The sequence below is a fragment of the Pygocentrus nattereri genome, chromosome 10 (assembly GCF_015220715.1).
Source record: "Pygocentrus nattereri isolate fPygNat1 chromosome 10, fPygNat1.pri, whole genome shotgun sequence".
Lineage (NCBI taxonomy): Eukaryota > Metazoa > Chordata > Actinopteri > Characiformes > Serrasalmidae > Pygocentrus > Pygocentrus nattereri.
Window position 1 is genome coordinate 783,419 of NC_051220.1, and position 23,371 is coordinate 806,789.

Consider the following 23,371-nt stretch of genomic DNA (forward strand, 5'->3'; position numbering starts at 1 on the left):
TGTTTGTGTGTGAGTGTGTGCGTGCGTGTGTGTGTTTGTGTGTGTGTGCGCGTGTGTGTGTTTGTGTGTGTTTGTGTCTGAGTGTGTGCGTGTGTGTGTGTGTGTTTGTGTCTGCGTGTGTGTGTGTTTGTGTGTATTTGTGTCTGCGTGTGTGTGTGTGTTTGTGTCTGTGTGTGTTTGTGCGTGCGTGCGTGCGTATGTGTTTGTGTGTGTTTGTGTCTGCGTGTGTGTGTTTGTTTGTGCGTATGTGTTTGTGCGTATGTGTGTGTGTTTGTGTCTGTGTGTGTGTGTTTGTGCGTGCGTGCGTATGTGTTTGTGTTTGTGTGTGAGTGTGTGCGTGCGTGTGTGTGTTTGTGTGTGTGTGCGCGTGTGTGTGTTTGTGTGTGTGCGTGTGTGTGTGTGTGTGTGTGTGTTTGTGTCTGCGTGTGTGTGTGTTTGTGTCTGCGTGTGTGTGTGTTTGTGTCTGCGTGTGTGTGTGTGTGCGTGCGTGCGTATGTGTTTGTGTGTGTGTGTTTGTGTGTGTTTGTGTCTGAGTGTGTGCGTGTGCGCGTGTGTGTGCGTGCATATGTGTTTGTGTGTGTGTGTTTGTTTGTGTGTGTTTGTGTCTGCGCGTGTGTGTGTGCGTATGTGTTTGTGCGTATGTGTGTGTGTTTGTGTCTGCGTGTGTGTGTGTTTGTGTCTGCGTGTGTGTGTGTGTGCGTGCGTGCGTATGTGTTTGTGTGTGTGTGTTTGTGTGTGTTTGTGTCTGAGTGTGTGCGTGTGTGTGCGTGCATATGTGTTTGTGTGTGTGTGTTTGTTTGTGTGTGTTTGTGTCTGCGCGTGTGTGTGTGCGTATGTGTTTGTGCGTATGTGTGTGTGTTTGTGTCTGCGTGTGTGTGTGTGCGTAGGTGTTTGTGTGTGTGTTTGTGTCTGCGTGTGTGTGTATGTGTGTGCGTGCGTGCGTATGTGTTTGTGTGTGTGTGTGTTTGTGTGTGTTTGTGTCTGCGTGTGTGAGTGTGTGCGCGTGTGTGTGTGCGTGCGTGTGTGTGTGTGTGTGTTTGTTTGTGTGTGTTTGTGTCTGCGCGTGTGTGTGTGTGTGTTTGTGCGTATGTGTGTGTGTTTGTGTCTGCGTGTGTGTGTGTGTGTGTTTGTGCGTATGTGTGTGTGTTTGTGTCTGCGTGTGTGTGTGTGTGTGTTTGTGCGTATGTGTGTGTGTTTGTGTCTGCGTGTGTGTGCGTAGGTGTTTGTGTGTGTGTTTGTGTCTGCGTGTGTGCGTGTGTGTGTGTTTGTGCGTATGTGTGTGTGTTTGTGTCTGCGTGTGTGTGCGTAGGTGTTTGTGTGTGTGTTTGTGTCTGCGTGTATGTGTGTTTGTGTGTGTTTGTGTCTGCGTGTGTGCGTGTGCGCGCGTGTGTGTGTGTGCGTAGGTGTTTGTGTGTGTGTTTGTGTCTGCGTGTATGTGTGTTTGTGTGTGTTTGTGTCTGCGTGTGTGCGTGTGCGCGCGTGTGTGTGTGTGCGTAGGTGTTTGTGTGTGTGTTTGTGTCTGCGTGTATGTGTGTTTGTGTGTGTTTGTGTCTGCGTGTGTGTGTGTGCGCGCGTGTGTGTGTGTGCGCGCGCTTGCAGACTCATTACTTTGAGTTGTTGATCATGCCAGTGCATTCATTGCTGCCATTGTTTACCGGAGCACAAAGCCATTGTGTTGCTGCTCTCTGTGTTTTTGTCTCTGTGTTGTCCTCAGGAGTCGCATATGTTTTGGCTGTCAGTGAAGTCTGTGGTATATTGTTAGCGTGGCTAATAGGTCCGTCCTCACAGAGCCAATCTGACCAGTAGCGTTTTAAAGCCGCTGCTGCCATTAAGAATGAGCAGAACCTCCAGGGGTTGGGAAGTTTGTACATTGGCGTGGTTGAGTGGGTCGTACTGCCTAAGCTAAGGTGTACAGCCGGCAGCTGAGGCGGTCAGTCTCTCCGTGGCCAGCTGTAGCAGCTGGCTCCATTGTTTGGAAAATGGAGATTAACCATCCGGAAACCCTTCGCTGTTTATTGTAAAAACCAACCGAGCACTTTTTGAGGCCCAGTGCAGTGATCCAGTTCTCAGTGCTCACCCCTCACTCGCTCATCTTCAGCAGTTTGTAAGACTGACGAAAAGTCTGTGTCGCCCTTTGTCGCACGAAACCTTCCAACGCCCTCGTCTTTTGAGACCGTATTCATGATTAAAAAATAAATACATTGCATACCAGCTGTTTTTGAGCCCATGCAGTGATTTCCACTACAGAATCATGTCTGTTTTTAATGCAGTGCCGTCTGAGTTACTGACCTGATGTCGATCAACCGCCAGGTGTTTTTTAGCATTACCCAACTTTACCAGCCTTTTGTCCCCCATCCCAGCTTTTTTGGAGCATCTTATTTGCATCAAATTCAAAAAGGGGTAATATTTTTCACGAAACAATAAAATTTCTCCGTTTCAACGTTTATGTTGTACAATTTTCAGTGAAATACAGGCTTTAAGTGATTTGCAGATCATTGCATTTTGTCTTTATTTACATTTTGCACAGCGTCCCAACTTTTTTGGAAATGGAGTTGTAAATGAACAAAAATCCCACTGAACCAGGCGAGTAATTGTAGCGCACAGTAACCGTATCAATCTTAACTAAAAGTGCAGTCTAAGGAATTTCCCTCTGCTCAGGATTGCTAGCTGTAAACGAGTGGTCTGGCTGGTCAGCTGGTCAGAGCTGTGGGGCAGTTATTCAGACTGGACCAAGCTTTTAAGCCACGCGGTTGAGTTTAGCACGTGATCTGATATGAAACAGTTTTCAGAGACCTGATCAGCTCCCTCCCTCCAGACCACTGACATTGACCATGAAGTTCTCATTTTGAGACGAAGGCTAAATAGATGAGCTGAGCTCTCCTGCAGTCTGTTCAGGGTTGCCAGATTGGGCAAGATCCCCCTATGGATGAATATTACTAAGAATAATTATTTATCAGTGATGTTTTTGCATTACTTTTAACTTTTAACAGTCAGGTTTTATTAAAAAGCTAAATAAATCATTTATGCAATACTACCACTAGTACTATTGCTTCTACTAATAAGTGTGCAATATAATGAGTATGTACAATATTTGTAATAATAATTGTAAACGGTAATAAAACAACAAAAATAATAATAATAATAATAAACAACAAAGAATAAAAACATTTAATCATTTTTTTTTTATTATAACAAAAAGGCTTGAGCTATAAATAAAGTATTCTAGTCTAACTAGTCTCTAGTTATTTGAATCTAGGCAAGTTAAAAACGACAAAAACCTTGTGAAATAAATAAATAAATATATATATATATATATATATATATATATATATATATATATATATATATATATATATATATATATATAATCTCATGGACCGGGTCAGTTGACGTGTTTATGTAGAGCTTGAGTAACATAAGCACCGGCGTCCAGCAGCAGGCCTAAAACATCAAGGTACCACAGTGCCGCATGTACATGTGGAACCCCACCGCAGTAACCAGACAAGGATGTACGGCCGCTCACTCCCCGCCCACACCACCTGATGAAATAGTGTGGGGTGTACCTAGCTCGGCGCTGAGCCTCACGGTCCGGGCCGGCACATAAAGCATGTGCACCGAGAGTGGTGCTGGCAGGAGAAAATTGAAAGCGCAGGGAGAGAGAGGGAGATCCATCTGGGAAGGCTGATGACTGTTTCGGCGGGGTCCCTCCCCCTCCCCGGCTCTGCGTCGCATGACCCCCTTCGCTCATATTTCACCCAAGGAGGGGTGGGGGGTGGGGGGTGGGGGGGGTGGGCGTGATTGAAACATCTCAAACTCTGCGCCCCTCCCAGTCTGAATGATGTCCTTGAGATTCCAGTCTTCCCGTCTCCTCACAGAAGGAGAAAAGGATGTGCACACGTTTGTTAAGGATGCGATGCTAATGGAGCATAGAAACCTGAGATGTGTCCAGTTAATGTGACGTCATGCTGACTAGTGGCACCTGTTATTGATGTTGACCACAGTAGCATTTCTTCACCGAACTTCCCCTTTAATGTGCTCTGTGGTCAGCCCTTAATTCCTTTGTTTCTTATTGTTCCACTGTCGCAGGTTATTTCCATTCTGAGGAAGGCCACAGTGAGTGTGAGGCCTGTGACTGTCACCCTGTGGGAGCGGCGGGGCAGGTGTGCATTGCAGACACAGGCCAGTGTGTGTGCTCTCACTCATCACTAGCCGGCCGCAGGTGTGACCGATGCCAGGATCTCTACTATGGTTTTAACCCAGTCATTGGCAGGTTAGTAGGTCACTCTCTGAAATCCACCTCCTCCTACAAAATCCATGGTGTTTATGATAATCGATAATAACGGCCTGTATGAGGTTAGTTGTTTGTGAAGGTTTGGGCGCCCTGGTCAAATGATACGCTTTGTTGATTGGAGTAAAAATAAGTGAACGTATTCTATACAGAGGACACTCTTCTGTACATTTAAATGTGTAACTTAATGTTTATTTGCTGAGTTTAACATATCGAGGGAACAGTTACAGCTAAAATATGGTCTGTGCAAAAGTTATGACACATTTTATATTTTATGTATGCAGGTGTGTTAAAGTCAGTAAATAAATGGAAATGATCCACTAAAATACCAAAGTACTAAAAAAATTAAATAGATGGTTAACAGAGTTAAGCTAGACGCGGCTCCTCTGGCACAAGCCAGCTCGCCTGTCCTGTACGCCTTCTATATCAGTCATCAGGTCTGCACCAGGCTTGGTCTCTGAGTTTAGCAGGCCAGGCCAGGCTTCTGTTTATCATGCTTAAATTTAGGCTTTAATTGCAGTGTTTTTGTTATTTTAACCCTGATGGTGTTTTATGCTCAGATTTCCCAGTTCAGCCCGTATTGCCGTAATGGAACTGCAGGTGACGATCAGCATTCAGCTTGGCAGTCGCTATATAGTGACGTTTCTTCCTCACACCAGGATGTGTATTTGTTAAAGACGTCACCAAATATCTTTGCTTAATCGGCAGGATTTCTGCCAATACTATTAAATCCATAGGGTCGCAGTATCGGCTGATATTAACAGCTGAGTGATCTGTAGGTCGGGCTCTAGTGTTTGGAGTGTGTAAAGACATGCTTATACAAATTTGATACATGGATGAAAACACCAGGACTGCCCAGACCTCCCCTCTGCCTGCATGGTACCTGAGCGCTGGTGAATGAGGCTTATGTAGAAGACCATGCCTATCCACTTACAGTTTTATGGTGATTTGAGCCAGTTAGCAGCTCGATGGCCCGCAGGTCCAGGCTGTGTTCGCGAAAGGTCAGATTAGCCATTAAAGTAACCTGCCTCTAAATGAGCATGCGTTTTAATGCTCTCAGTGCACTTGATTTGTCGGATACATCAGTTAGGCGGTAAATACATCATGCATTAGCCGTCCTTAACGATATACACCCCAGCAACTCGCCAGCCGGAGCATATGGCCTATGATAAAGACGCAAACCTTGGCATTCTCAGGAGCCAGTGGACTGGAAAATAATTATTCATGTTGTGGCTCATATTCTGCAGCTTTTTTTTTTTTTTTTACATTAATATATATTTTTTTTAATATTCTTGGGTTTTTGAGACTTGATAGCTCATGAGCGTGTTTGGACGGGAGTCTCATTGAATGACCTTCCAGAAAGCTCCAAGGAGATCTTTAACTGCTAGCCATGCTGGGCAAAGCAGAGAAAACAGCGGGAGCCGACATAAGCAGCTCTCACATTAACCATCATTTAGCTTTTAAACACTTTCCAAAATAAAAACCAGGATGTTTGGAGGCGCAGCAGGTAGACGGAATATTAATTGTCGGCTAGCGAGTTTCGAGTGGCGGGAATGTGTGTTTTTCCGTTGCATCAACAAAAAGGCCTGCCGGACATCACAAATTGTTAATCCATACGCGTCATGACGGATCGCCGTGCACACACTCCACTCGGCCTGCGCTCATTTGCTAGTAAGGATGAAAAATGAACTATTTAAAGCGATTACAGGGGAAGCTTGAACAGCATCAGGAGATTCCACACAATAAAGATTTCTTTATATAAATATTACAAACTCATTTACCCCAACTCCCCCGAAATCAATAAAGCTATGCATCTTATTTTGTTGATATTATATTGCTCTGTCCAATGCGGTCCGTCTAATGGGGGGTAGTTAAAAGGCCACAATATGGTTATGGAATATTTCCCATCACAGCAGATGACATAAGCCGGGCTAGGCAGAACGTGGTGCGTGGTTAATCGTTTAACCTTGGAGGGAAAAACGGGGTTTTATTTTTCAGAGGAGAGGGCGATATCCATTTCTGCGCTCAAACTGCAGAATGTAATTTACCTGTTATATTAGTCGCCGCTCCGGCGTGTGTTAGACTTCTTCCCCAGCAAACTTTGGGCAGGCCAGATCCATTTTCGACAGCTGCTCCAGGCCTGCGTTGATGCACTTTAGGGTCACATTATTTGGAACCATGAGATGTCAGTAGCCCTGTGCCGCTAACAGAGTTGTCTTATTCAGGTAACTGCATAGAAAATTAGAGTCTCTGCCGATTGTGTGTGCCTGATTATAATAAAGTAATACCAATATAATAACAATACTCTTTCATCCCCCAATGACCAGGGATGGCAAGCAAACATGTAAGTTGAAGCTTAATCTTGAAATGAAATTGGCCACAGAATTGTAAACGAATGTCCTGTAAATCAGGCTGATCAGCCTGATGCCATCTTCTCTGAAGCCATTTGGCCTGACGCTGTTTTATTTGATGTGATGCTGTGATCTGAGGGCAGGTTTATTTACAGGCATGATATCTGCTTGCATGTTTGTACAGCATCTGCTTTTCTAGAACAGTTGATGTTTGGTACAACAGACATGGTGTTACTGTAAAACACCACATGAACCAACCTGTTTACGGTTGTGTTTACGTGTGGGAATACTGGTGTCTTGCTGTGGTTTTTACGTGAACTAAATGAATAAATTAAAGATTTTTGACAGATAATGAAGAGTGCACCGTCTAAATAGCAGTCCATGTTATGTACAGCATCAGCAAACAGGATTTACATGTTCACTGCTCCGTATTTATGTCTTATGGCCAGTTTTACTAAATCATGGAGAAGTTGCGCGTCTCCTTGTGAAGAGTCAAGGTCGAACCGCATCGGGATGCGGTTGCTTGGCCCCCAAAATGCCACCCCCAGATGACAGGACAAATTTGCGGCTCATTAAGAGTCTCGGGCTTTTCTCAGCTGCGTGTGAGGGTGTCAGGCGCATGGCCCCAGCGTCACCCGCTGGCGGCCCCGCCGGGGTCACACCCCTTCCACACCCCTCCTCCTAACTGTCTGTGGGCATCTGTGAATGGCTCCATTTAGTGGCAGTGTGTGTCTCCACACACACACACACACAGCTTGTCAGCCGATGTGTGATGCTGCTCATCCAGGCCGCTGCCAGCGACTGCCTGTGAATTCGCAGCTTTTCCAGTGTGTAAATAAATCCGGACTTGTTACTTTTGGTTAATTACCCGATTTCATGTCCTCCGCAGACGTCGACAATGTCAAGCGGAGTGATGCTGGGTGTGTAGGCGAGGTGATCGCTCGGGTGTCTGTATGAGATCTTCCTTGTGTCTAGGTGTGAGCACTGCGGCTGCAATCCAGTGGGCGGTTTCAATGGCTCCTGCCTGGCCGAGACGGGCCACTGCCTGTGCAAGCTGTTTGTGACGGGTGACAAGTGTGACTCCTGTGTGGAAGGGGCTAGCCACATGGACCCTGCCAATCACCTGGGCTGCAGCAAAGGTCAGAACACGCATGCAGTTTTTATATACTATCTGTTAAAAAGAATCTCTCTAACGCGCATATCCCTGAAACGCCGCACTGATTTAGCTGTATGTCAGGGCAGAATGCCATACTGGTCAGTGAATCACCTGACAGCTTTTTCCACATCTCAGATTTTCAGAATTATTAATATTTTACTAAATTGTCCTCATAGCCCAGTATTTCAGATTGTATACGGTCATCCGGGGTGGTTTCATGTGAAGTGATGCATTGTTGAAAGTTTTCTTGACAGTTGTAATGATGGGAACCAGGGGTCACAATGTCTACAGCTCAAATAAGGGCTATAATTATTTATAGCGCAGTAATTTTATATACTGTCCATTTTTAGATTTCAAAAATGTTTTATGCCAAAACCTCATTTTAAAACTATTACTACGCAATGTCACAACCATCAATTAGCATAATTAGGACCATTTTATGCCCTGGTTTTCTGTGAGGTAGCTTTTAGAGGTTTGGTTCCCATCACCACCACTGTGAACAGTTCCAGCTCAGTTTCTCTAGGATGGGCTATTGGACGTCAAACCACTCTGAATGACTTCTGTGAAGAAAAATCCAAGCACTGTAAGTGGTCTGTGGACAGCATTGGAATCATGAGAGGACGCAAAACTGGCGTGAAGCAGTCATCAAGGCTAAACGAGGACCTACAAACCCTGCTAAACACATTTTTAATGTTTCCATTCATTTTTAGTATCCGAGATCACTGCAAAAACACGTTTGAGCAATTCTGTTTTTAGACTTCCATTACGTCCGTTCCATTATTTCTCACTGACCCTTTCCTTTTTAATCTCACTTGCTTCTCTTATGTCCCATTGCTTTCTTTTCAGGCGTGCAGTCACTGCTAGTAAAATGCATCACATCTTTACCACCAGGAGCCCTGTTTACACTTACAACGTGACATGTTTACCACTAGAGCTCCGACATGTTCTCTACCATGCATTTTATATCCTAATGTATAAGTGGCCTGTAGGGGGAGATGCCAGGCTTAATTACCACACCAGCAAATCCGTTTTATTAATTTAGCACCTTTAACAAGCCCCACGCGTTTGGACCCCAAGACCAGACACTTTTCTTTTACATTTGTTAATAATAATTTGTTTTATTTGCCAGTAGTGAGACCTTTTTAGCCTTGTGGTTTTCTTTTGGCCAATTATGTTGATATCACCATCATGACCTTAGAGGAAGTTAACCATCTGTGTCTCTTTTTCCTCCTCCTGTTGGTGCCACTCAGAGCCTAGGCAGCAGCCTCCTCCGCTGGGTACCGTGCTCAGCGCCAGTGCCATAAAGCTGACCTGGAGCGCCCCGGACTCCCCCAACAGCAATGCCCTCACCTACACCCTGCTCCGTGATTCAGAGCCCATCCATAGCGACCCCAGCCTGCATCCTTTTGGTAGTCCAGGCATATGAACACACACTTTCAGATTAGAGTTTTATTGCTTGTTCATAGTTATGCATGTAATACATATGGAACATATTGGTTTCCTATCAAGGCATAAAACTGACTGTCTGTTCGGATTGTTAGTGTCATGGTTTCAGGGTTAGTCCGTGTTTGATCACACAGGTATCCTACAGTTGGCTTTTCTAGTATAGCAGTTTAAAGACATTTCTATCGGACTTATAGTTCCTTAAACCAGTGGTTCTTTAAGCTGTGAATGTGATGTACAAAAGGTGTTTTGCACCTGCAGACTTCACAGAAGTGCGAGGAAATGTTCACAGGATAAAGAAACGAATGCTTAAGGCTGTTAAATGTTGTTGATGAGTGTTGATGTTAATATTTCCACATGGTCTTGTGTGTTGAAGGAATTAAAGCATTTATAAAATCCACAAAATGTTTTCTCCCAGTGCAGACTATGGCTTAAACACGTCACAAGATGTTTTCACCATTTGTGTTTGTGATATGTATTTAAAATCACAGTATCTACCGTTATCATTGCAATATGGTATTTGGTCCATTTAACGCAGGCTGTACATACACGCTGTGCAGTAAACCACTATAAAGCCAATCTAACCTCCCTTTCATGTTTCTCTCTCATACAGGAACAATGCAGTTCATAGACTCGAGTCTGTCTCCATACACTCTCTACACTTACCAGCTCATCACCAGCAACCTCCACGGCAACACCAGCAGCTCCAGCATCAGCCTGCGCACTCTGGCCTCTGTCCCTGATTCTGACGAGCTCCAGCTGAGCCTGGTGGGCCGTCCCGGACCCACCAGCGCCTCCTTCAATTGGACCGAACCGCTGAACGCCTCTGGCCCTGTGGAGCTCTACACCCTGACGTCTGCGGAGGAGCAAACCGGAGAGGAGCACGTCCGCTATGAGGGCCTGGAGTCAGAAGTAACTGTGGACGAGCTGCAGCCCTTCACCCGCTACATCTTCAGCCTTCAAGCCTGCACCAACGGCGGCTGCGCCTACAGCAACAACGTCACTCTGATCACGGCCCAGATCTCACCCCAGCAGCAGCCCGCACCACACGTCACCACCCTCGGTTCCACCCAGATGCGGGTGGACTGGGAACCGCCAGCCCTGCCAAATGGTAAAGGAGAGGTTTGGACAATGTCAGTTGATATCGTGCATCAGAGATGGGGACCAGATTCAGAGAAACGACTTCAAATAGCAAAGGTTTTAATGTAGTATAATAACCTTGAAGCTGGTTGACCTAAGCGAAATTCCCCATGCCATAAATGTGGTTTGTATAAAAAAAACTGGCATAATGTGAATTTTATGAGATATCTAAAAGAAAAACCCTCAAAAAACGTCCGCAAGAGATTGGGTAGACTGTTGTTTGGGTAATTTGCTAATTTGCCAGATGGCAGGATTGGAAGTGACTGACAGCGCGGATGATCTGTAGTGTGAGTGGAGAAACTAGAGAATCTTTAGCTACGTTCACATTACAAGCCTCGTTGCTCAAATCCGATTTTTTGATGATTTGGACTTGGACCTCAAGAACCCGAGACTTGCCCGAGACTTGATGTTGACTCGCATCTCAAAGACTTGTCTTAACTCTGGCTCACACCTCAAAGCCTCAAGATTTGATCGAGACTCATGTGTCAGAGACTTGAGACTTGACTTGGGCTTGCACCTCAAAGACTTAAGACTTCCCTGACTCACACCTCTAAAACTCAAGACTTGACTTGGGCTCGCATCTTGAAAAGAACTGACTCTTGTCTCAGACTCGCTCCTCAAAGACTTGGGACTTGTCTCTGACTCTCTCGTCAGAAACTTGATTCATGACCTGGACTCGCACTTCGCATGATTCAGTCTCGCTTATTAAAGACTCAAGACTCGACTCAGACTCACCCCTCAAAGCCTCAAGGCTTAATGTTGACTCATGTCAAAGACTTGAGACTTGACTTGGACTCACACCTCAAAGACTTGAGACTTGACTTGCACCTCAAAGAACCGACACTTGACTTGGACTCACTGCACATAGAGGCAAGACTTGACTTAGACTTGCATAAAGGGACTTATGAATACGTCTTTTGTATGTTGAAGAATGCAGTCTTGCTGTCCAGATTGCTTGATGACACTTCAGAGCAAACACATTGAGCCAGAGATGAACCCAGAACTTGAACCAAGTCCCCTTCATTAAGTCGAGCACATCGTACATCGAAATTCCCTTTATGGGCCTTTGACCGACTTCCTGATGCAGTCCTTTTTCAAAGTATGCCATGACAGTAGTACAAATGTTTCTAATGAGGCGGTCGCTGTGCTTCGTGATATCACAAAACACGTTATACAGTAGAGCTGAAAGAAGCTCCGTCTTCCTCGTGCTCTTTTAGCAGTCTTCAGCCTCATCATTACAATAATGAGAAATACCATTACAGAAATGCTATTTGATCTCTGCCTGACTGAAAATTAATTCCTGGTGAACTTTAATCTACAACCAAGAGGCTTGATTAAGGCTCAGCCCGTTCTCCATTTTGCGGTATAAACCGATGGCCCCCGCGCATCAGAGAGAGGCATTCACATTTTAAGGCATTTGATTGCCGCATACAATTATGCATTGTGCCTTGCGCCATTGAAAGTGCGGCAAAATAGCCTCCTGTATATCAATGACTTTTAATGCCAGTTATCATGCTTTTTCACAAATTAGCTCATTAACATGGGCCATTATAAAGTACCCTCGGAGGATTCTGCCAGCGAATCTCTTCTCCGTTTAATTGTGTCTATCTGATTTCTCCCTTTCTCATTTTTTCCCTTTCCTCTGTCATTTTGGGCTGCAGCTGTTATTGCATGTTGTCAGTGGCTGGCCTTACATCTCAATATCCTCCGCCTGCCGCTGAGGCGTATCGGGGAGATTATGGAAATTGTTTTGTTGTTATTATATACATTTAATTATATATGCTGTCCTATGCAGATCTGATGGAGTTTGCTTTCTTTTATGCTGATGTAGGAGTGGAGTGCCTTCCAAGTAGTTTTATTTCAGTTACTGTGAGAGAAACGGGGCATAATGATCTAAAACCAGTATGAAGTGGTGACGACTTTGTTAACTTTACTGTCCTCCTCTTTTCTCTTCCCAGGTATCATCATCAGGTATGAGCTCTTTATGCAGGCACTCAATGAGTCGCTGGATAACGTGACCGGTCTCGGCTCCGAGCACAGGGTTTTCCTCAGCAGCGGGTGGCTGAACCCACGGCAGCCGATGGGCTCGGCCAATGCGAACGCCCTGGCTCCGCCAGAGAGCAGCGTGGTGTTGTCTGATTTGGAGCCGTTTACTGTCCACCGCTTCAGAGTGCTCACTGTTAACATGGCAGGCAGCACCTCGTCAGAGTGGACCACGGGCCGTACTGGAGAAGGAGGTTAGTTTCAAGCCCCAGCAGCATAAACCTTCCCTAAAAACGAAAGACTCCAGTTGCCTTAGACAGAAAGTAAGTCAGTGTACATGCAGCATGTATAGAGGAGCCAAACAAATGCAGCTAACTATGAATAACTGTGAACTATGAATGGAAATATTTCCTAATATCCGCTAATGTGCTTTACTAGGGGTGCATAGTACATCAGCGTACAGTGTGTTGTTTACCAATGGGAAAATATTATTATTATTTTATCAATATTATATTGATATAATAATATAATGAATTATATTGATACAATATTGGAACTGCAGATGATAATTTCAAATGATTTAATGGTCTATTTCATGTAGTAGCTAGTGGGCATTTCCGTTCATTATATTTAGCAAAGTCACAACTCCTGAACTACACATAGAAGATTGTATCACAAACATTCACAAACAGGACAAAACAACACAAAATGAGTTAATGTTGTACAACAGTCACGTGGGAGCGGCCTCCTCATCCGTTTTCATGCATTTCAGTCCTCAGTCAAGCTGATTTTTATTTTTCTTATTTTTACTTTTAGTATTATACGTATTGTCTGTAAATTAACAAGTAACAAAGTATAAAGACCTTGTTAAGTATTTAACAAGATTAATTACTTGCCTGTTAATTCTCTTCTTGTTACTTCTTTTCTTGAGTGCCTTGCTCTCCCTTTGCTGTTGTAGCACTGAGAATTTCCCCCTTATGGGACTGATAAAGGATTATCATCTTAAGTTAGGTTCTTTTTCAAATTTTCCCATTCCACCTTAAAAGGTGCAGCAGATACACTGCAGTCCGGCACCTCAGCTTCTTGTTTGAATGTTCCTGTTCCACCCTAAAAGCTGCAGACAGAGGAGCTAAGATTATATCTCGCACGGAGAGGCTGTGACTCCGTTCTCTGCTCAGGACGCCTTTGGTCCACTGTGTCTTTGCATAGTAAATAGTTGTTTGCTGCTATATTAATGTTTAAAATGTCATATGTATCATCTTTAAGATGCTCTGCTGGTGTCAAGTTGACGCATTCATCGTCTGACAGTTCCGCCCTCAAGCCCAGCGAACTCCCCAACTGTAGCCCTGTCATTCAAGCACAGGGTTTAAATGACTAGGTCTCACTGATGCAGCTGTTAGACATTTCCAGTTAGATTAAGATTACGAGACCCTTATTAGTCCCACAACGGGGAAATTCCACCTCCTCATTTAACCCATCCATGCAGTGAAACACCACATACACACTAGTGAACACACACACTAGGGGGCAGTGAGCACACTTGCCCGGAGCGGTGGGCAGCTCTGTCCGCAGCGCCCGGGGAGCAGTTGGGGGTTAGGTGTCTTGCTCAAGGACACCTCAGTCATGTGCTGTCGGCTCTGGGGATCGAACCGGCGACCTTCCGGTCACGAGGCTGGTTCCCTGACCTCCAGCCCACGACTGCCCCAACTTTTATTTTATCATTATTACGATTACAATGCTGTGAATGTGTTTATCTTATTGTTGAATTTAGAAAGTCATTGAATTATTGATTATAAATCCACTCTGATGAAGCTTATTTTGGCCCGCTCATATGGCTAACAAAGCGGCGTCATTTTTAAATGGGGGGGGTCTTTCTTTCAAATTTGAGCAAGTAAAACAATTAATCACTATATGTAGGAACGTGATGAACCGTGACTAATCACACCTACTACATTCATCGATTAGAAGGGTTTCTGGATAAGAAGCGCTTCAGGTCTCATGTCGCTGCTGTCGGGACAAAACCTTGTATCTTGCTTTTTGTCATTTTTCAGCTTTTGACACAGTTTGAAAGTGTATCTTCTCCAATAGAAACGGCCCAAAATGACATGAGAAAACATCTGGTTCCATTGACTTGCATTAAAAGTCACATATTTTTCCCTGCTCCTGTAAACTCACCTTCTTGGAGATTTTGATCTGGCCGTGTGATGTATAGATTACTCTCTGGATTTTTGTTTTGCATGTCTAGCCTTTATTTTTGTATTTATTGATGGCGTATCTTCTGATGAGCCGAGTGATCAGTTCTTTGTCACAGCCCATGAGCTGCTTTCATTCTCTGAGTTTCAAGGAGCTCAAGACCTTTTATTACAGCAGCTTTTTGTGCTTCGGATGGCAAAATGCAGTTCGACTAAATGGACAGAATCCACATTCACTCTGAAAGCGTCAGCTTTGTGTATCTGACTGCAGTTTCAGTTTGGAGAATTGATTTTCAGTTGCTGCGTATTAAGGAGGACGGCAGTCGGTGGCGGCATGACAGCTTCCAGCAAGGAAGCCGATGATTACCATAAACATGCTAGGAGTTACATTTCTCACCAAAAGCTCAGTGAACAAGACCTAGAATGGTAACGAGGGAGGAGATGGTTTCATGTTCCTGTCAACTTGGCTTTCGTTTTCACAAAAAAATATTTGAGTTGCGTCACTTTCTTGACAAGACTATCTAGAGTATTTATACTAAACTAGCGGCTGATTGTGTTACGAGGGGAGCTCCAACAGCTGGTTTTGGCATGCGGGAGCGTAGATGAACACCGTCCCTTTGTATAGGACGCATAAGAAAAGAGAAAATGAAGAAAAATAAAAGTGGGGGGAAAAAAGTAACTGAAGACAATAAAAGATGAAGATTATGACAATAGTAAAAATAATAAAGAAATGGGACAAAATGAATTTGTAGCACAAAAAATATAAAAAAATAAAATCAGGAAAATAAAATATAGGAAGCTAAAGTAAAAACAATGTTTTAAGCTACTTTTTTAAAGTGCTGACTGAAGATGCTTGTTCCAGTGTCTCGTGGGAATTCCATCACTGGCATTAAAAACTATTAAATACCTCTTATGCTTGTGGGTATATTTTGATTTTTCCAGACAAATTATTCAGTAACTGCATCAAATGTAGTTTAGGTGGGTTTTTTTGTTTGAAATGAACAGAACGTGTGTTTTATGATCTACACGTCACTATACACTCATAATTCACTGCTGAGAGCCAAAAATCACCGCCGCTCTTTGTGTTGTTCTCTAAAAGTGATGTTTCCAGAGCAGATCACTGAAGAGACGCCGTCTGTTTATAGTTTAGAGCCCAGATTTGGGGAAAAACGGGTCGACTTTCAGTAGAAAAACAAACTGAGTTCAGCTTCTTTTATTATAAGGGTTTAAAATGACATCACCGTCTATTAGACTGGAGAGAAGAGCTACAGCCTCACACGACGCCCAGCTTCTGAATGGAGCTTATGGAATATGAACATTATGGAGAACATGATGAAGTGCGGATTGGACCCACCGGTGGTCCCAAGGAGTTGAAGAGGTTAATTTGTATTGTATATTGAACCAGAAGAACGTGAAGTGCTGCCAGTACTTGAATTGGAATGAAAATGTTTTGTATAGCTCTGATTAGCTTCCCAGAACCTTTGCAGTTGAACAAGGCTTATTGTTCTGCGGTCATTTACTCTCCCAGGCAGCGTCCGCCAGGTTTACGGATACAGAGATGGGTGGCAGATTAAAGGATAAACCTGAATAAATGAGTGGAGAAACGTACCGTGTGCTGGTGCTTCCAGACATTGGTACTGCATGAGATAATTATAGTAGTTAAAAGTAGTTAACATCTTGCCGTGATATGTGGCCTGTATAAAAATGCTGAGCAGGCCCAGCCGACCTTGACTTTGGTCAAGATGGCAAGAGGAAAAGTGCTTTGAAAGGGGGTTCATTATCAGCGTGGATGGCTGGAGCTTTTGGCAAAGACAAAGAGCTGCTCAGCTGACTAGCGTTTCAGTAGGAACCGTGAGTAAAGTGACAACTACGGAAAAGCCTTCAGTAGATAGGTCTGGAAAAAGGCATGGGTTACTGACTGGCCCAGTGCCCAGGGGCCTCTGTCCGTCATGCACCTCATAGTGCCTCAGATCACAAGACCCAAGCCAGCTCAACACAGTCTGCTGCAGATGTGACAATAACTTGAATTTGTACAAATAACTAAATAAATAAAATGAGTGAAGAACTGTTGTCTGACTTTAGGGCCCTGAGTCCAGACTTTGCCCACTAAACCCTGGGACCCCTGAGTCCATCCGCAGTTCCAGAAACAATTCCTTCAACTATAGAATGAAACTCAGCCCTTTGTTTACATGTTTGTTTACACTGGCTTCGTTTATACATCTTTGATCTGATTCTGATCACATTCTGATGACGCTTGTCTTATGTTGGCACAATCCAGACACGAAGCTCATTTGCGAAGTATAAACAAGGTGAAGTTCAGGACGCAATGAATAAGGCAGTGGTGTATGATGATATACAACCTTTTATACGGCTGTTAGATTTCTCTGAAATTGCATCATAGAAGCTCTATTGAGTGTTTGTCACAGGGAACCTGTTTGTCTCTTCACTCCGTAGTACCTGAGTACATGGGCCCTCCTCGGGTGTCTCCAGTGTCTTCGTCTGCACTCCTAGTGAGCTGGGAGACGCCACGGGATCGAGACGTCCGGGGCAGAGTGACCGAATACAGGGTCAGCCTTCACCAAGAGCAAACCTCCAACCCATACGCCCCTCCCGTAGTCACACAGGTATCGTATGACCAGCTTTCATGCCAAGCTAACACCAGAGCGTCTATCATAACATATAGAGCTGATGTATCCATGTCACTGTAGGCCATTTGATAATTGTATAAATTTAGTGAAACAGGCAAAGAATGTTAAGTACAGTATGGTGCAAAAGTCAGAGACCACACATTCATTTCCAGTCTAAACTGGCACGAAGTTCAAGTGACTCACAGGAGTTGCAAGACCTGGTAGACCACGACTCCGGTCACCGTCAGATAAACAGAGCTCAATGGTTTTATCTTTGAGAGATTAGTCAAGCTTCACTTTTCCATCACATCTGAAAAAAAAGAAAAACAAAGTGTTTCTGTCCATCGTTCCACCGTGAGAAGACACCTCAGCGCTGAGAGTCTGAAAGGAGGAGAAGCTGACCGTAAGCTTTAGCTGAGAAACACAAATGGACAAAAAGCTGCTGGTGTTCTCAGAAAAATCTCCTGGCTACTCCAGAGCCCTGACTTCACGACCACTGAACGCACTTGGGTTTAATTGGTTGTGGAAGAATATATCTGAACGGAATCCGTAATAAAAGCGAAGCGTGGACAAACTTAATGCTGAAAATGAATGAAATCAGTTTGTTGAGGCTTCTGTGTAATTTTCTGTTAAATGTTTTTTTCCTGACTCTGAAAAATGAATAACTCGTAGACATGATGGCCACGTTGGCCTGAAATTAAATAAATGAATGGTGGTCTCTGACTTTTGCACAATACTTTTTCTGTTTTTAGTAATATTTAGTAATATTCTGCTGATCTGTTTTCAGTAATATTTTATTTTTACCCTCATAATATTGTTGCTTTTCCCCCTAAACCAGTTCCCTTTAGCGCTGAGCTGTTTTCATCATCCTAATTGCCACCAAATCGGTATGGCTTTATATAATAGTATTACTAATTTTTGCATGCATATGCAAACATGTGGTCCAATAAAAAGCTCCTATTGCGGTCATCAATCAATTCAGACCAGAGCAAATAAAGAGGGGGTCAGGGCAGCGTTCAGCACAAGCAAGAAGTACAGTTTTACATTTACATGGACCTATTTATTTCTGCCGGACAAGGATAAGCTGCATTTCCCATTGGAGGAGGTGAATAAGAAACCATTTATTGTTTATTTGCCTGCGGTAGCCCCTTGGAGAGTCAGCAGCTGAGGCAATTACAGACTGACCGTGGGTTATTTCATCCCAGTAACCTTCATTTGTGTACGCTTTCTCATTTTTCTCTCTTTGCTCTTTCCTCACGTTGGTGCTTGTGCGCTTGCCGTGGCCCCACCTGTCCAGAAAGGTGTCCTCCTTCACTGGAGTGAAACCTCATGTCCTCTCGGTGTCTGTCTGAAATAGAGGACCTTTCAAAGGTGAAAGTGGCTCAGTGTCCCGAACAGGACCAGCCGTTGACGCGGGCGGCCGCTGCCCGTATCGGATCACCTCTCCTCTCCTCTCCCAGTGTACGCAGCTTCAAGGAGATTTGATGAGCTTCATTTTCCTTAACAACCTTCCTTTTAATTGGATTTCATTATCTTAGATTTTAATTAGACTGATAAGTAGGCGTTAGCATTAATATTTTTCATCGGTATCCTGGAGATACGCCTTTTTTCACCCTTTTTCTTTTTTCTTTGAACAATATGTCAAGTCAGCTGGGTATGACAGTCACTGCGTGGGTGTGTATGTGCATTCTTGCTGGGTAAAATATGGGACTGATGATGAAATGAGTGGGTTTGTAACCCAGAAAACCTCAAAAAAAAGCCCAAAATGCCTTGGAGAGACGTCCGGTTCCATTGACTTACATTAAAAGTAAAGTAGGTTTGTTCCTTCTCCTGTAAAGTTTCCTCTCTGGAGTTACAAGGTTTTCTTCTGATAACAGTGGTTTGTAAGGTAGGTGGTAAAAGTGGCCACTGAGTGTGAGTAAAAGGAAGGTTTTTCTAATACAGTGGAGAGTAAGTGTTTATATAGTACATGTTCAGCTTTCTGTGTCTATTTTAATCCGTGTGTGTGTGTGTGTGCGCGTGTGTGTGTGTGCGCGTGTGTGTGTGTGCGCGTGTGTGTGTGTGTGTGTGTGTGTGTGTGTGTGTGTGGGTGTGTGTGTGTTTACCCTTACTAGCTGTTGTACAGCGCCTCAGCAGAGGAGCGGAGCTACACTGTGGTGGGCCTGAAGGCCTATGAGGAGTACAGCTTCACAGTGACCGTCTGTAACACGCAGGGCTGTGTGACCAGCCTACCAGCCTCAGGACGCACACGGCCCTCTGGTCAGTAAACCACCACAATTGCTCCTCTGCATCCAGCAGTACGTAGCTGTTTATTTACAACTGTACTAATGTTGAGGAACAATAATAACCGTGGACAAAATGATATTCTATTATATAATTACGATTATATGGTTTTACTATTATATAGTTTTGTAATTATCAATTTTTTTCCAATTTAACAGAAAATAACTCAGAAGCCTCAACAACTAAATGTAATTTTATTATTTTCAGTGTTTACTGTGTCCACTTATTGCTTTATTACAGCTTCTTTTTAGGTCACTTGCTTTGTTTTTGTTTTGTTTTTGTTTTTTATTAAGAAATGTTCAGATATTTTTCCACGCTTCTTGTGAACACCTCCAAAGTCCCTTCTTAGAAGTTGGTCTCTGCTTCTCACAATGCGAGTAATCCCAAACACTTCCATTGATTTTGAGGTTTGGGCTTTGGGGTGGCCAGTCTATTGTTCTGTACGGTCAGTCGAATGCGGACGCTTGAACACCCCTCGGTCAAATGACGTTTTTTGTTGGTTTTCCACGTGAAAATAAGTCGACATCCTCTACAAAGAACAAATTCTGACATATTTAGAGCCCAGTTTGTATTTATTTTACACGCTGGGAAAATGTTTGTTTTATTCTGTGTTAAATTCAGCAAATAAACAGTAATTGTGCATTAAAATGTGCAGAATCGTGTCCTCTCAGAAAAGCGGCACTTTGCTTGGGGCTGCTGCTTTACTGTTAAATGAATTTCTTTCCAAACCAACATCTTAGCAGAGGATATTGCGTGACATGTAAACATTTGTTTGTGTATAACTGCGTTCATGATGCTTTCAATCAAAAACAAATGGCCAACTCCAGATGTTGTACGTCCCTAAACTTGGACTGATCCTGCACCGTGCTTGACTGATGACTGCAGACCTGGTCCATAGAGTCTTTCATTGCTTCGGCGGCCTGCCTACTGCCTTCTGTTACTCTGGAAGATCTCAAAGATTTAAGTCCTGCTCATCTGATGGGGTCGGCTGAGGTCTTGCGTGGTTGATCAGGAAACACAAGTCATCTGTATCTTTTAATAATTGTAGTAATCCATTAAGTTCAGTTTTGCTCATTTTCCTTTGACTTTTTCCGTCTTTATGCAAGTGGATTATTTATATTTAATCTTAAATATCTTATTTTCCCGTTTTAGATACACATGACAGATTTGCATGCAGCCCAGGTGCATTTAGGTAGTTGCTTGTGTCTCTGAAGGGGAGCAAAGCGTCTCTGACGCTCCGAGATGACGCAGCTGTAACTCACTGGCTTTAAGATGGGAAGGATAGAAGAGTTGGTGGCAGTAAGGTGCAGAAACAAGGAGTGGACAAATTAAGTGTTGATAGATTTGATAATATTCTTAGTGTTGGCTCTTTAATCTGTTAAATATGTTTCTTGTAACTTGCAAAAAATGACCAGCAGGCTGTCAAACATTTGGTATTTGATTCTTTTTAGTTGTTTTGCCATAATCTTTGTTTTTATTCATGATTTTTTTTGTCTTACGAGCCGTCCTAATGTTAACGGTCAGGTATGACTACCTTTTTTTGGTGATTTTATCAGGGATTTATCATCACTCTCCTGAACTTCTTTAAGGGGGTAAAATGGTTTATGGTGATCTGGTCCAGGTTTAGCTGGTCACCCAGCCTGGTCATGTTGGATGACAAGCATACCAACATCTAGAACACAACATATGCTGGTTCCGTTGGTGACCAACTGTGCTAGTTCTTCTAGCAGGGCAGGGTTTTTTTTATTTAAATCAATATATCTGTTGAAATATCAGCCGCCCAATATGATGAATTCTGCCACAGTGATTGTCAAGTTTAAGACTTTTAAAATAAAAGTCCCCACCCATTTAGTATCTGGCAGCACAGTGATCTTTTTCTAAACAAACTGTGGATATTTACACTGATCAGGCATAACATCATGACCACTGTCCACTTTATCAGCTCCACTGACCGTTTAGTTTCACTTTAGTTACAGACTGTAGTCCATCTGTTTCTCTGATACTCTGTTCCCCTGTTCTTCAGTGGTCAGGACCCCCATGGACCCTCACAGAGCAGGTACTGTTTGGGTAGTGGGTCATTCTCAGGACTGCAGTAACACTGACGGGGTGGTGGTGTGTTAGTGTGTGTTGCGCTGGTCTGAGTGGATCATATGTCATCGTGATGTCATATTTGGCCCATCCCATGCCCCAGTCTAGTGCTGGGCCGTATAGGAAAAATAACTAAACTGCACATTTTGCTAATGACTGCGTTCCTATGCTGTGTCTCTCTTCCAACACCTGGACTGTGCTCTGTTTTTGTACGTCAGTGTTGCGTGTGAGCAGTGTCTCCGTGTCTAATTAGAAGTAGAAATTGGGAAGTACGTTTTTGCCTTAGACCGAAGCACCGGATACGTGTTAATTTCCATTTTAATATTAATGAAGTGACTTTAATGAAAAGTGTCCGTCATCGCTCATAGTCACTTTGTTTAAAGGCCAATCCCCAGCTGCTCAGGGACAACCGAGTGGCACCTTTAATTGCGCAGCCCTGTCCCAGCGCTGGACCGTGACGTGTGTAAACCCATGAATTGGAGCAAATACCGCTTGGCCTACTCTCCATTGAAATGGAAGGCTTTTATCTCCGAGGAATATGAATAAAAGCTATTTTAGATTCACTCTCAGGTTATCTCTATTATTTTTCATACTTTGAAATTGATGAAATTGGAAACAGGCGGGCAGGTTGGAGGGAGGAAGGGCTCCAGCGTTCACACACTTTCCGAAAGTATGTCATCAAGACTTTTTGTTTTTTCTTTTTTTAAATCGGACTCGGGTTTCGTCTGAGTGCTTCCTTTTGTTTGTCTTTGTTTCTTTCCGTCTTTCTCTTTTCCTGGTGCTGGCTGTGCCCTACGGACTTAAGACAATGATGGCTTATGGGGGGGCAATATGGCTTTATCGCTGTTGTCCAAACAAAACCTCGTTTCTCACTTTTTGTGGATTTTCAGTTTTTGAGAATTTGAGAATGCGTGTTGGCCTTTATATTGTGTGGGAAATTCCTGAAGGATGGAACAAAATAAATGGCCAAAATGACTTGGGGGTGGGGGGCGTGGGGGGCTTGGGGGTAGTCTGGTTCCATTGACCCTGCATTAAAAGTAACGTATGTTTTTTCCTTCTCCTGAGAAGTTACTGTTTTGGAGATACGAGGTTTTGTTCCGACAGCAGCGATACGTTATTATCTTAATAAATTACTAGGGTTGTAATCCAGACCACTATAGGTAAGACAGAATCTAGACCGAGACCTGGAGATGTATGGAGCCCAAGACAAGACCAGGACTTTGTATTAGCCAAATCCGAGTCAAGACCCTGACCAAGCGCGAGAAAGATGAGTCAAGACGGACACCAGATGTACCAAGATGTGCTCTTCAGTTCTAAATCTGTTTAGGGAGTGTTTATCATCTCACTGATATACTCATATTTCGTTCTTTGTTGCCTGTGCATTGCGTGCAGTGACTGCTTGAAGAGACTCGGACATCATTGTGTGTTGAGTATGTTCTCTGATGATGCTCTGCCAGGCTTGTTCTACAGCCATGTTCACCTACTGCTTGTTTCAAGGCCTAGTCCTCCTATGGTTGTTTTCTTTCGACCAAAGCACAGGGTTCAGATCAGACGACTGACTTGGCAAGTTAAAAATATTCTGTTTATCTTCAAAAAACCCCTCTGTTGCTGAGGCGGTGTGTTTGGGATCATTATCTTGCTGGAGGATGAAGTGCCAACGGATGAGTTTGATGGTATTTTGCTGCCGTTGAGATATGATGTCATTTTTTCATAGTTTTACGTCCCTGTGGAGGAAGAGTGGCCCACTATTCTTGTCAGAATCGTTTAAATTCAGCTACACTGAAGGGTTTTCAAGCATAAACTGCCCATTTGATGTTTCA

At 43.6% G+C, this 23,371-nt stretch overlaps 1 protein-coding gene across 1 annotated transcript in view; it reads left to right on the top strand.

Annotated features, from left to right (window-relative positions):
* ush2a (Usher syndrome 2A (autosomal recessive, mild)) overlaps positions 1-23,371 on the top strand; it is a 387,029-nt gene that overhangs the window by 71,676 nt on the left and 291,982 nt on the right. Inside the window, exons 14-20 of the mRNA XM_037541699.1 lie at positions 4,087-4,270; positions 7,615-7,778; positions 9,046-9,204; positions 9,852-10,349; positions 12,337-12,615; positions 17,008-17,177; positions 19,295-19,439. Coding sequence (XP_037397596.1) covers positions 4,087-4,270; positions 7,615-7,778; positions 9,046-9,204; positions 9,852-10,349; positions 12,337-12,615; positions 17,008-17,177; positions 19,295-19,439 — 1,599 coding nt within the window. The remainder of the gene's footprint in view (positions 1-4,086; positions 4,271-7,614; positions 7,779-9,045; positions 9,205-9,851; positions 10,350-12,336; positions 12,616-17,007; positions 17,178-19,294; positions 19,440-23,371) is intronic.